The following is a 13,825-nucleotide window of genomic DNA, read 5'->3' as shown; positions in this document are numbered from 1 at the left end:
ACATTATGAGGATTACCGATTCAGCATAAATGCGGCAAACTGAGACCCAGTAATAGCAATCATGTCCCTCGCAAGCGCATCAAATATCTTCTCAAAGCTGTCGAGGACAGGTACTTGTAATCTTCCTTCCCAGTAATCACAGGCCGAGGGAAACGAAAGACGTACGGAGGTCACATTGAAAGAGCATTTTTCTACAATTCGACATCCATGTAATTGCACACTAGAGCTCCCGTACGCATGCAGTATAAGCTGGTCATGACTGGTGAATATGCGTCATAAATGTACATAGAAACTGCCGGTGCCACCATGGCTCCGTGTGATTAGCGGTTTGGCAAACTCGAGATTGGATGATACTGCTGAACGCGGTAGAAGGCCTGGACTCGCGTTGCATAGCACATTTCGCAAGTCTAGTCAAGAGCTTTGCGGAGATCACTCCATTTCTGTTTGAGGTTCTCGTACTTTTCGTGTATCTGCAGCAAACGTCAGATCGGGACATATCATCTTAGCAATCGCTGAATGCTTACCTCAGCCCATTGCATCTTCGCCTCCACAAGCTCCCTCTCCATTTCTGCCATCTGCTCTGACAAAGACCGATTTTCGTTTTGAACTTCCATGTTGCGCTTCATTATCCGGTCCATTTCTGTGCGAAGCTTCTCCTCAACCTCTGCGGGCTGCTTGTCCACAACAATCTTCAGCTCGCTAACCTGAAATTTCAGAGCATCATTGATGTCAGAGAGCTCTTCATTCTCCACCTTGAGGTGCACGAGTTCTGAAGCAAGCTGTACATGCTCTTTATCAGATGCCTCGGCTTGCTCTTCTAGGAGGCGTATCCGGGCACTTTGGTTGGCCACGGTGTTCCTGAGCCCCTCCAGTTCAGCTTCACGCTCTCGCTCCGTCCGCACTTTTTCTTCCCACTCCGCAGTGTAGGTGCTAATCGTTCCGGGGGCCAGGGAAATTCCACAAGCATCCTGCACCATGATATCCGCCCTATAGACCTCCTTGTCCGCTGCGCCAGAGCTGCCGAAGAACCCCGACTCAAGAATTGAAGATGGTGAAGGCTGCTTATCAATGTAGACGTCGAACAGGCGTTCTTTCAGGAAAGTAGTCAGTGGTGTCATGTCCTTCATTGTCAGTAGGGTCTCAGCATTGCGGCGCATGATAGCGATTGCAAACTTGAGAATGGTGCTCTCAAGACCTTCTTCGAATATCAAATCGTAGATCCGGAGAACAAGTTGTAGCGGGAAACGGTAGGCGAAAAGGGTCAGAAACCATTGAGTGGCATAAAGTTGGGGATGAACACCTCGCCGGCGAAGGTGACAGTACAGGGCTGGCTCCCAGTCTTCCAGCAGACGTTCGAAGACGTACAAATTGCGATGGAGACCAGGCATGTCATTGATAAACATCTCCCGTAGGCCATACTTGTTCATCAGCTTCACTAGTAACGTAAAGGCCTCGGCCTCATCCATCTACGCGGACTTGTAGTTAGATAACACGATCCTCCCACTGAGTGCAAGTTAGGGTTGAGTCCTTACGTTGAATAGGAGTGGCATGACAATAAAATTCATCCCCTGCGCATATCCCACGGCCTCATCGTAGAGAGCGTAGGCTTTACACAGACCGAACAGACCATCTTGATTTCCTTGTGACACAAAGTACCGAGAATAGCTGGTGCGCGCACCAAGGTCGCGACGAATAGCCTTCTCCAGTTTTTGAAGTGCCATGGCATCTTCCTTAGCTTTCTTTTTGCGAGCTATCTCGTTAGCCGCCTGCTCTTTAGCCAGCTTCTCAGGGTCGATCTCCTGGGAGGGGCTCTGAGAAGATCCATGATTCGAGTGCGTGGTTGAGTTCTCCGATCGCACAGATGCGCGAGATGAATCCAGGGACTCCTGTTCCCCTGTACCGTTTGTGACTTGCTTTTCTTTATCCGTGCCGCGGGCAACGAGATCTTTGTAGACCTCTTCCAGCTCCGGATTCCTACTGTCAGCCAGAATCTGCCAGATGACTCCTCGAATGGTCTGGGGGATTCCTCGCTTGATGGCCGCATTAATCTCTTCTGAGTTCGGTCCTTTGAGCGCCTGCGGACCATCATTTACAAGTTTCTGCCACAGCTCCCAATCGACAGGCGCAGACGCATCGGTGGCAGAAGCAGATATTCCCGAGACTGTTCCCGGGGGCAAATTGGGATTGGCTGTAGGCGGAACAGTTTGTGGCGATGCAAGAGGTGGAGCAGAGACATGTTCTTCTTCTTCAGGTATACTGGGAGGACTTCCAGCAGAATGACTGATGCTTGCCCGTCCTGACGCGACACTTGCTCCGTCGTTCTCCGAAACCAGTCCTTCATCCCGCATCCTTAGTAACTTGAATTGGTCCTTTAGGCTGCTGCGCCTTGGTCTCCTGGCCGCTGAACCATCCAAATCTTCTCCATCATGCTTGGTCAACTCGGAATTGCTTGAGAGGGTAGAGACGGACGCAGCCGTGTTCCGCCGACTAGTTTGCGGTGGAGGCGACTTGACTTCGCGACTTGCCGTTGAGCTTCGGGAAAGCCAGGCAAATGGGCCAGTGAGTTTTCGGGTCAAGGGCGGCGCTGGAGCAGGGACCACTTGGGCCGGGGTCCTGTTCACGGGAGGTGATCCCCATGAGTTGGAAGGAAGGTTGCCAGATAGTCCCTGGAGGGGTATGCTTTGAGCAGAGGATGCTGAATTTCGGGAAGGTACAGGGGGAACGTCGGACATGGGCTCCTGGCTCAAATCATGATTCTGCAGGGTAACCTCGTCTAAGTTGTTACTAGCAAGATTCACCTCGTCAAGAGAAGTCGTCGATAGTCGGTGGGTCGTCAACAAGGGCGATTTTGGAGATCTGGTCCTGCGAGGCGTTTCATCCGTCCCGGACTGCCTTTCCGACCTGGCATCTTCAGTGTCCTCATCCCTCTTATCTTCGTTCTGAGTAACAGATGGGAGAGGCGGAGCTTCGGTGAACTGAGATGTTGCATTTGTTCCGCTCGGAGGACTGTCTGTGAGAGAGCGCGTAGATGAGCTCTGAGGAATCGAGACGGTGAGGCTGGGGTTGCTGGTAGTCTGTACTTCAGAGGCGTCATCAAATGCATCCTTATCAACATCATCGTCAGTCAATATTTCCCCAGTAAGGACAGATGCCGGGCAAGACACTCACCCCGTTGTACTCGGCACTGGTTCCTCCAGAAGACATGGTACACTCGACCGCCTGGGGCCAGCTAGGCGGACGATTTTGATCTTAGAGGAAGCTCTTTGAGGGTCTGTAAGATATGCTTGATCACGAAATAAGAGGTGCCGGGAGATCAGGACAACAAAAGTCCATATTAGGGGAGGAAAGGGGGAGGCGAGCAGTGGGCGGGAGTGCGATAGGTTGGATGGTCAGAACTGGGAATGAATACAAAGCCACCAGATAACTCTTGGGGTGGTAAAAGGGGGAAAGGAAAGAAAACAAGTAACACCAGTAGAAAGTCAAGACCGACCTGAAGTAATCCAATGGCTTGACGGTTGACTACCTACTTACTCTTGAGTCCTTGGAATTGGGAGGTGATAACTCTCTCCGCTCAATAATGGATCTAAGGTACCATTATTTTGATGGGAGAGCCAAGACTGTTTCTGGCTAGTACCTTAAGTCTCGACCTAGTTCTAAGGTCGGGTTGGTTGGCCCACAGCTTCAGGGACGAGTGACTGTCCACTGTTCTTATTTATAAGCTCTCATCATCATTACCTACTCAACTGACTTTTGATGGTCATCTACGTCAATCTGCAATCTACAATCTGTGCGATAGAGTATGTACAGAGTAGATAGATAATAGCTTCTGTGACCACCGAGACGCTCCTACTGTGTAACTGAAACGCTGTTGCCACCTGTTATTCTGAAACTAGTCAGATGTTAATTTCGAGACGAATATCACCCCCTCCACACCCGATCGGCGGATTTTCAAGAGACAATAATGTACTCCGTACGAGGTACATAGATGAATAATACAGGTTATGTAGTTGAGGGCCATCATGAAAGTGTCGTGGGATTTCCACAACGTAACCAAATGGTTCATACATCAGCATGGAGCGACTTCTCAAAATCTAGCCATCGTCCACATCGTAGCGGATCCAACTTCTTTAGTTCAGAAAGCCAACTTAAAATGTTCTCCTGGTCGGTACTGGGCATGGTCCCTTTCACTTTCCTTGCCAAAAGAGTACAGTCGATCAACGCCTGGTATATGTATTTGCAATCCTCTGCCCCGTCAAGCATTTCTTGAATCTCACCGATCTCCTTACGCAAATATTTTAACCGTTCATCATTACTCAGATTTGGCGCCATCGACTGATCTGATAGTGAAGGATCAAATGTACACATCAGGTTCTGGTGATAGAACCACAGTGACTGATCGTAAGGGTCGCACAGAGCACGGTGGATGAGATCCAGTTCTGCTATGCCTGTCAGTATCGTCCCAGCAGCAGACACCTGTTTAGCGCAATGGGAGAACTGACCATCGTCGAGCATCTTCTTGCGTGTTTCATCACTGGCGGACTGCTCGCTCAGCAGTCGCTGGATGAGCTTCGTACGATAGTGCCAGGCAGAGAAATTGGACAGATTTGTGCCTATCATTTTCTTCGCGTACTCAAATTCATCCTGTGCCATACTTCGCACTTCCTGGTCTTCTGGTGCAAGTTTTTCCAATGACTCTACGACAAATCGTCTGTAGCCCCAGCCATGGAAGTTTCTGCTATCCAGGCTAAGCATCTTACCAACAAGGGCAAGCTCTTCTTGCCAGAATTTGCGAGCAACAGCTCGGGGAAGAAGACGCTTGGCTTCATCAAGAAGCCACATGCGATAATTCCATATCCAGTAGCACTTGGGAAATTTTCGGAGGAGAGGTATCAGAAATTGCAGATCCTTTTTGATCAGCGCTGCTATCTGACCTGTTACGGCTTCCTCTGAGTCGTTTGATGATGCCAAATTGAACTCGTGTTGCAGAACCCTCCGTCGGTAGTTCCATACTGTATAGTATTCTGGGTTGCTGCTCAGAAGTTCAGAGATCTTTTGCAGAGTTTCAGGTGTATAATCATGTCCCGCGATCTGGCAAGCTTCATCAGTCTTTTGCCGTCTATGATGAGGTGCGGATGAAGATAGACGGAAAATACGAGCAGGAGAATCAAATCCCACCTTGTCGCGAACAAGCCGGTCAAGCGCTTGATAGTTCTGAATTTTGCGTAGTTCCTGTTGGAGAGCCTCTTCGGATCGCTCTCCCAACGAGCTGTAGCGGGGAATTCCATGCTACGGGACAAAAGTTAGTCGAAAGGTGTAGGTATTACATTTGATCAGGATCTTTGAAAATACACCAGCCATATTGAAGTAATAGTCACATCAGCATATGCAGGTCGTTCTGGGCTTTTCCTGCGAGACACTCTCTTCCGGGATTGACAAGTATGGGGAAGCAGGCGTAACTCTTGCCTACAGAAGCTGCCTTCCAGATTCAGAAAGGTCACGTGCTTCGCCCTCATACAAGGACAACCAACCCAACCACACACACTGCTTATACTCTCTTTTGTATCTGACTATCTCGGGCCCTGTTATGAATTAAAAATGTGCTGGTCATCAATAGCTTTTACTTATGGCCCCGTGTTTTGCTAGCGGCGCGATATTTCATTCCTTTTCCATAGCGCTTATCGACCCACATATAGTATACGCATTTTGTCTCTCGAGCGCATTGCAAAATGACCAATTCGACATGTCGCTCTTCAAAAAGCTCAGAAGTTTCTGCAGCAAGCAGCGTTTTGCAATTGACAACCAAAAAACGCGAGTCTGTGCGATTAGAGGACTCTGCTACCATTCCTTTGCCTCTATCTGATACATCGAGTGAATCCTCAGACGAAGTACAATCTCTTTTACCTTCATTCAAGAGGCTCTCTATTAGTTCATTTGCTTCTGAGAGTGCAGGCATGAAGATCCGCAGGCAGCAGGTCCCCAATGTCATAGACGGTTTCGGAGCTACAACGGTCCTGTCAACAGTCAAGGAGACCGCTGTTGAGAGAGGTCGCGGACGATTTAGGCGGACTTTCGATGGTGTTGCAATGGTAAAGGGCTCTAGGAGCCCAAAATCTCCAGACAGATTCATCCCTCTGAGAGAGTTCATTGATCCTCCATCCACACCATTGAGAGTGGGAAAGCCTACGCAGACCCTGACCCCCGAAGAAAGGCTTCTGCGACAACGCATACCGAGGTCCGATCCATTTATGCCTGAGCGGCCGCGCAGATCTGCAAGTATCCCGAGAATACAATCCGGGCGTACCTTCAGCCCTCACTACATTCCCCATCTCATCAGCGGCTCAGCTATCAGGAGTGGCAGTGAGTTCGGACCACGGGACCCTCTCAGACAGGTCAGCGCTGGAGCCGTATGGAGCGTCGGTGGAACGTCTGCCATGCTAGGTAGACAATTTATAGGGGTACCTGGTGACACGAGAGGTCGTCTTGCGAGTCGAGCGACCGCTCCAGTGTATACGGCCAGATTTCTCTCTCAAGCCGCGCCGAGTGAGGAGCCAGAAAAGCACGAGGCAAGAGTAGCTCTTGCTCTGAATATCGACCCGGCAGTCCAGATACTGAAGTGCAGGCTATGGTCCCTGCTCGAGTCGAAGCCGAGTCCGTCGCACCCTGATTACGAACGTTTCTCCACTTTAACATGGAAGGGCAGTGCCTGGAAAAGGGGAGAGGCAGATCAATGTAAGTCAAAGAATTTGCTTGCTTCCGTTTAGTGAATCTTCAACATTGAATGAGACAGCCTCCTATCATTCCAAATAAGTGGAAGCATGTTAATTTACAGGATTATGCTCGATGCCACCCCTTTTCCACAAAAAAGATACTTGTGTTTGTCCGGGTCACTCACATATCTAAGCTTTTCAATGACATATAATATCACTTAATTGTTCTTTGAAGAGACGGGGATTATTGGGACTCCACAACCATCTTCGGAGGTGCTAATGTTGGTGCCTGCCAGGGAGGTCAGTGGGTGCAAATAAGGATACTGAGAGTATCGTACCAGCACGTCCATTCCGGATCCTGGACGCTCCTTATCTTCGCGATGATTTCTATTGCACAACGCTCGCGTATTCGCCTACCTCTGGAGTTCTCGCCGTTGGTCTTGCACATCGCGTGTATGTTTGGTCGGAGATTTTTGGCGTGCTGTATCCCCCATTCGCAGACCATCATCCCTCAAACTTCGTAAACTCTCTATCTTTCTCGTCAGAGAGCGGAGGTAAAGACATTCTGGCCGTCGGAAGGCGAAGTGGGTTGGTCACCCTCTGGAGTGCTCCTGAAGCCGAGCCACGCTATGAAATTAGTCATCCCAACAGTATCACTTCGGTGGCTTTCAGGCAAACAGTGACGCGTAGGTTCTCTGAGCGATTCCACAACGTTGAAGTCAATACAGAGGACCTTGCTGTCGGCGATGAGCTCGGCAACATATGGTACTACTCAGTAGAATGGCCCAGTGAGGAGATTCGAGAACAATTTGGGTGGAACGGTGCTGTCACCCTACTCGCCAGAATTTCCGCACATACCCAGAGGATTTGTGGTATAACCTGGTCTCCAGATGGCGCCTACTTGGCCACTGGAGGAAATGATAACGCGTGTCTAATCTTCGAGCTCCGTGACCTCGTGCCCTGGCTACAGCTCAACTGTGCAACGAAACCTTGTAAATCAGCTCAAACTTGCCAGTCGATCAGCGTGCAGTGTCAGAATGCATTCTCTTCCCTTTCTGCAAGCACAAGCAAACGACTATTCAGGCGACGTGACTTTCTCAATTTGCTTCCTTCATGGTCTCACTTTCGCCTCGGTTCTTCACAAACATCACTCATTAAACACACCGAGTCGATCGCCTTGGGTACTGAGAGAACGGTAATAATACCCCCAAATAGGCAGAAGCATATATTGGCTCATGCGGCAGCCGTCAAAGCAATTGCCTTTGCTCCATGGCAACCGTCTCTCCTTGCCACCGGAGGAGGCTCGAACGACCGAGCCATTCATTTCTGGCACGCCCCGTCTGGGGCGTGCCTGGCGTCCATCAATGTATATGCACAAGTGACTGGCCTTATTTGGAGCAAACGGCGAAGGGAAATTGTCGCCACTTTTGGGTTCGCACAGCCAGAGCACCCATACAGGATCGCTGTTTTTGCGTGGCCGAGTTGCGAGCAGATCGCTGCAATCCCGTGGGGTCCATATGGCACTAGTTGGGATGGGATGAACAGCGCTGGTGCGGTTCATTGTGGGCGCGCTATCTGTGCTGTGAGCTATCCAGGAAAGTCACATGCCCTTATGCATGATCTTCTCGATTGTGCGACCAGTATCTCATCTTCAACATCCACGATCCAGCGCAGGCGAAGGCAAAGCGAACCCTACCGTCGTACAGCACACCCTATTCAATTGCGACCAAGTGCAAAAGAAGGTGGCCTATGGTGCCCTCGGACGCTGGATGAGGGATGCATTATCGTTGCGTCTAGTGACCAGACTGTAAAGTTTCACGAGGTCTGGAGCGGGCCAAAGAAAAGTACGGCGGCAGCTTGCGGCCTTTTCGGAGGCAGCCAAATTCTTGAAGGACTTGAAGGACTAGAGAAGCCAGGGGACGAGATCATCAGATAGTGGGGATTTTCTCATGTGCGAATGCCCCCTTGTGTTCCTGTTCTGGTGCGATCTAAATTCATGTCGATGAAGACGGAGGACTGTGACAAGAGAAGATTGAATATTTTTAAACGTATTCTTACGTATCCCTAATTGAATGTCCAGTGGCCATATTCTCCTATCCTCGCCGGTGTTTATCGAGTCCAGAACCAGACCAATTATTTGGCTCCGTTCCAAACGACCTTTGAACCGTCGATCATCTGATAGTGTCGATTATATAGTCTTTGCCTTGTGCACTGCAATAAAATACACCCAGTATACCTGTACCCCGTACTGCGTACTGCGTACCTAGTTTGTAAGAGCCCTATCGAAGAATAATACACAGAGTAAAACACGGCGAAAGCCCACCGGTGCACCATTCAGCAACCACTGAACGCAATATTTTAGTCTCGTCTATGGGCGATAATTGGGCCTTTCAACCTTCGCAAGGGTTGACTAGGCATGCATCATTGCGCGTCCTTTTACTGGCTCAGTTAATAAGCAGACAACATGGATCGACATTCCACAGAGATCAATAGCGCGGTCAGACTTGTCTGGCTTTCGAGATTGATGGGAAGTGATACTCAAGCTTAGGCTTGCGACTTACGATCAGCCTACACACGCAGCTTGTCGCCATGATGATGCCTTTCTTGCAGGTCATGACATTCATTCTCCCCGGTGCCATTGCGACCACAGCTGCAACATCTATACCTGCCACCCTCAACATCACGGTCGTCGGCGCCCGAAACAACCAGTCAATCCTGGAGTGCTGGTCACTAGAACCGGGTTTCGAGTCATCAACTCAACCAGGCATTGCAGGCAGCGCTTCGCTCTCCCTAGGACCTGTAGGAGGCAACGCGACTTACACTATTGTTCCTGCTCAATTCGATGGCGGGATACACAATGCTCCCGTGAGACAGTATGTATCACTTCCAGTCTATCCTACTCATGTCGTCCACAAAAACAATGTAGGAGCGGAACGTTGCTGATTTGAAAAAAGGTGGGTGACTTTCCTTTCTGGACTAGCACATATCACTTTGCCACATTCAGATGATGAGGTCTGGATTCTGGGGGGCAAGCGTGGGACGCTTCTGGCGTTGGATACGGCAGATGTTAGTGCCGATGGACATTATACGGAGTATCCGAGTAATGAAGTGACGGTCGCGATGGCTGTTCCTTTAGGGGATGAGGAACCAGCGCATCGAGTGTTGTATCAGGGTGCTTGCAAAGCGACGGAGGTTAATTTCTGAGGGCTGGTTCGTTTCGATGCCTGGGAATGGATCTGTCAGATATTCATCGTTCCAATCGTGTAGATCAGTCGTATTGGCTGAGGAAGTCATGATAAGATAGTTGACAACTCTACGAGTCTCATATGCAGACGATCAGGGCTAGAAGGAATCTTGAGATTAAGTGCGCATATACAAGAATTTAGTTAGTAACTGAATGTATACAGCAGATAGTGTGCTCTTCCACCTTCTAATGCAATCACAGCTGGCGGCCACAAGCCAGAAAAAAAATGAAAGTCTCTTTTACTTTTGTTCAGAACAATATCCATCCACATAGCAACAGATCACTGAAAGGCGTGCAAACAAGAACCGGACATGAGAACCCAAAGTAGAAGAATCAGGGTATTATCTATCTCCTTCCCGACTTCTTCTCTTTTCCTCCACTACCGCCAAACTTGGCTTTTTTGGACGGCGGAGGTTGCGCAGAGAGTGCATCTTCATCCGACTCGTCATCTTCGGTGTCGGCGATGAAGTCTGCCATCGAGCCTGCACTTTCTGCATCATCGTCTTCCACGTCGTCCTCGTCGTCCAAAGATTCCTCGGCATCAGAAGAACCAACAGACTCTTCCGCCTCAACATCGAACACGTCTTCCTCGTTCTCTTCCTCCTCGTCGCTGCCGTCATCTTCTTCATCGTCCGACTCGTCTCGGCCGGACTGGTCACCGTCAATCATGGACTCGTCCTCATCGTAGGTCTGATCACGTATTGACTTGGTCCGCGGCGTTACTGCGTTCTTCGCGGTGTCGGCATCGCTATCCTCATCCTCCAACTCCTCCTGGCCTTCTACGTAAATGACGTTGTCCTCGTCCTCGCTGTCCATGCCTTCGGCTCCGCTGCGGAGGGACTGTCTAAGTCCCAGCTGTGCATGCAACATGTCGAGTTTGCCCTTGAGCAACAGCAAGGAAGACAGACTCGACGAGCGCTGGTCCATAACCTTGAACAAGGTAGACATCCGCTTTAACAGTTCTGGCTTGCCGGCGAGAGCGCCACCATGAGCAACACATGTCCACTGTACCCACACGAGAAGGTGTCCGTACCGGCCCGGGCGAGATGAGAGACGCTCGGCCAGCTTCTGGAGCAGAGTGGCGGCTAGCGACGAGTCGAGACGTTGAATGGTTTCACGGACAATGGTAAGATCACCTGTATGGAAGCATGATTCGAGCATCCCGTTGTCGTTCGTCTTGAGCGACTGCGTAAGGACCGTAGATAACGTGACGCCAGAGGTGATCTGCTGCACCGCTGCGCTGGGTTTCCCAGGGACGAGGGATCCGATACGAACGTCGTCTTCAAGCTCGGCTTCCACATCGATTTCTTCCGAAGCATTAGCCCGCAAAAGCTCGCCAAAAGACGGCTCTCCCGTTTCGTCTTCTTCCACATCCTCTTCGACTCCGGCTTCTGATCGCATTTCAATGTCACTATCCGCATCCTTCTTCTGCTTCCGCTGCCGAGTTTCCTTCTTCTCAACCGGCTTCTTTGCATCATCGTCGCCGTCCTCCGAATCCTCCTCACTGTCAGCTACTGTTGTGTCTGCCCTCGTGTCTTGCATCTCGACATCATCCTCCAATAGGTCCCCTCGTTCGACCACTGCTCGAGATTCATCGACTTGGGTTTCATCAGCAGCTCGAACTCCATTCGTTGTAACCGAGGCAAGAACCGAGCTAGACCTGGTCTTGACAATCTTCTTCAACCCAGTGAAAGCTAGCTCCTCAGTATCTATATCAATGCAGTTGATGCGCTCAAAGACCGGAATAATGCCTCCTTCGGCCCACACAACTAGAATATCTGTCCCTTGGAAAGTTGCTGCGACGACAGGTACAGAGGCATCCGAAGTCTCAGACTGAGTGATTTTAATTGATGACTCCGCCCGTCTCGTGAGCTGCCTTCCCCTCGCCTTGAGACTGGTCTTGGAGTTCTGATCCTTTGGCGGCACGAATGGTCTCGTGAAAAGTTCAATAGTGCCATCTTCGGTCACAGCTGCGAGGATCTGCTTCTCAATTGCCAGAGCGTCATCTGTTTTTTGTCCTGTACCCGAAGTCAAGGCCAAGGACGATACTTCTGTATCTGCAACGAGGTTCAACACAAGCTTGCGGCCCTCAACGTCAAAGACATTGATGTAGCGATCGCCATCAGAGGCAAGAAAGAGAGCTGTCGCGAGGGATACTGTGGAGGAAGTGATAATTTCCCGAATCTGGTTGCGCATCGCTGGAAATGATGCAGTCGACTCATTTCCCTCAACGTCGATCAGGTAGGGCGTTTGAGAGGCGCAAACGACGGGCGGATTGGAGGGCACGGGGCGAGAAAGGACGCTATAACCTGTGGACGCTGGTAGGTGAATTGTTCTACAAAACACTGTCAGTTAGAGTTATACTGAGGTATCGATGAGTTAATAAAAACCAACCTGGTGCTCTTTCCGGTGCGTAGATCCCATTGCACTAGTTTGTTATCACCACCAAGACTCCAACCTTCCTGACCCGGTCGATCCGCAGTGAACTTAAAATCCACAACACCTTTGTCATGTACACCCTCGAGGGCCCCCACAATCTTGTCTTCGGTAGGCGAGTACATGCGGATTTCGGAGGCGTTTGTACCAAAAGCAACAACTACATCCCCTTGCTCGAATCCATTGCTAGCACCATTGACATCAGAATGGCGCTTCCGTTTCTTTTTTCCTTGCTGATCACGATCTCTTTGTCTGCTAGGGAAGTAGCCCCAATCCAGAGATGTGACGGTCTCTTTGGGACTCAGAACATGTTCGCACTGTAACCGGCCGGTATTTGTGTCGTGAATTCGGAGGTGCTGACCATCGAGACCCTGAATGACAGACGCAAAAAGCGCCAATTGATACTCAGAGGGTGCAAACGACGCTTTCAGTATCGAAGACTTATTCCCCGTGTATGTGAGGCCGGACGCTGCGGGCGATGCAGCGGACGAAGTCTTCGAAACGGGAGGGCGTGAAGCCTTTTTGCCCATTTTTGGCAGACTGTGCGGGTAAAGGTAACTCAAGACAGACGCCGAAAGATATCGTAATCAACGCAGGTCTGACTGTTTTGACCTTGTTGAGCTGCCAACGGTCGCCGTATCTGGGCAGTGTTACTGAGAAGGAAAAAAAAGTTCTGTAGAGGCTACATCGCGCTAGTCTGGATGTGTTCTAGTGTCTGTGAAGTTCCACCATCAAATGTCTTATCTAATCCGCTGTCCGCTTTTGCAGGGGTCTCTATGGAGTTACTGAGAGCGCTTACTACAGGATTCTAAAAATTCGACCACCAAGAGTATGAAGAGTGCTCATTTTGGTCGCCTTGCCAGATGATTCCTGAAATCTCAGTCGGAGAGATGGCTGTGAACTTCCATCTGTTTAAGGCCTCGGCAAAAGTAAATACTATTTGATGCCTGATGAAAATTACAGCCATGCTTGTGTCCCCAGAAATACTCAAGACTTCGCTGTGCTCTGAACTCCGTACCCAGGCTTGCTTGAAGAAAAGAAGACTTCAATCCCCTTAACTTCATTTCATTTTGATAGGAGGGCTTATGGCATTAATGGCAGATTTCTGTTGACCTCTACATCAAACAACAGCATCATACCACCAACGCTGTTGATACGTTTGACTCCTGAATCCGTTTACCATGCAGAGCACATTAATGTAGCTGGGCCATCTAATCACCAATCAAGACGGACTTTCTCAGTAGGAAGCTGTATGTTTCCAACCACCCAATTCAAGTCAACCTGATAAACAAACGTTCAGCCAAAGTCAGGTAAGCAGCTCGGACAGTCATTCTCCAGTCTCCCCCAATTACGGTACAATGTGCTTTTCAGGATGGGTTCGCTGAATATTGATTGTCAAGGCTGCGGCAGCGCCACAATCACTCTCGGCTACATTCGA

At 49.9% G+C, this 13,825-nt stretch overlaps 5 protein-coding genes across 5 annotated transcripts; 2 read left to right on the top strand and 3 right to left on the bottom strand.

Annotated features, from left to right (window-relative positions):
• Positions 1–407: 407 nt before the first annotated feature.
• AFUA_4G10600 (putative GTPase activating protein (Gyp5)) lies at positions 408–3,204 on the bottom strand (the record flags this gene model as incomplete). Its single annotated transcript, XM_746673.1, has 4 exons — positions 408–470; positions 525–1,466; positions 1,533–3,104; positions 3,169–3,204. The coding sequence occupies 4 exons, from the start codon at positions 3,202–3,204 to the stop codon at positions 408–410; spliced, it is 2,613 nt and encodes an 870-aa protein (XP_751766.1).
• An 855-nt stretch (positions 3,205–4,059) lies between these two features.
• Positions 4,060–5,358, bottom strand: AFUA_4G10580 (Rab geranylgeranyltransferase BET4; the record flags this gene model as incomplete). The annotated part of the gene is made up of 4 exons (XM_746674.1): positions 4,060–4,436; positions 4,500–5,088; positions 5,176–5,286; positions 5,350–5,358. 4 exons carry the CDS (start codon positions 5,356–5,358, stop codon positions 4,060–4,062), a joined length of 1,086 nt encoding a protein of 361 aa, XP_751767.1.
• A 368-nt stretch (positions 5,359–5,726) lies between these two features.
• Positions 5,727–8,643, top strand: AFUA_4G10570 (WD40 repeat domain-containing protein; the record flags this gene model as incomplete). Its single annotated transcript, XM_746676.2, has 2 exons — positions 5,727–6,729; positions 7,013–8,643. 2 exons carry the CDS (start codon positions 5,727–5,729, stop codon positions 8,641–8,643), a joined length of 2,634 nt encoding a protein of 877 aa, XP_751769.2.
• Positions 8,644–8,973: 330 nt separating this feature from the next.
• AFUA_4G10560 (uncharacterized protein) lies at positions 8,974–9,998 on the top strand. Its single transcript, XM_746677.2, has 2 exons — positions 8,974–9,580; positions 9,662–9,998. Exons 1-2 carry the CDS (start codon positions 9,297–9,299, stop codon positions 9,909–9,911), a joined length of 534 nt encoding a protein of 177 aa, XP_751770.1. The 5' UTR covers positions 8,974–9,296; the 3' UTR covers positions 9,912–9,998.
• Positions 9,999–10,069: 71 nt separating this feature from the next.
• On the bottom strand, positions 10,070–13,024 carry AFUA_4G10550 (WD40 repeat and Utp12 domain-containing protein). The gene is made up of 2 exons (XM_746678.2): positions 12,346–13,024; positions 10,070–12,286 (listed from the first exon to the last, which is right to left on the bottom strand). The coding sequence occupies exons 1-2, from the start codon at positions 12,915–12,917 to the stop codon at positions 10,297–10,299; spliced, it is 2,562 nt and encodes an 853-aa protein (XP_751771.1). The 5' UTR covers positions 12,918–13,024; the 3' UTR covers positions 10,070–10,296.
• Positions 13,025–13,825: the final 801 nt, after the last annotated feature.

Source organism: Aspergillus fumigatus, chromosome 4 (genome assembly GCF_000002655.1).
Source record: "Aspergillus fumigatus Af293 chromosome 4, whole genome shotgun sequence".
Classification (NCBI taxonomy): domain Eukaryota; kingdom Fungi; phylum Ascomycota; class Eurotiomycetes; order Eurotiales; family Aspergillaceae; genus Aspergillus; species Aspergillus fumigatus.
The sequence above is the reverse complement of the archived record's forward strand: the minus strand, read 5'-3'. Positions and strand labels throughout refer to the sequence as shown.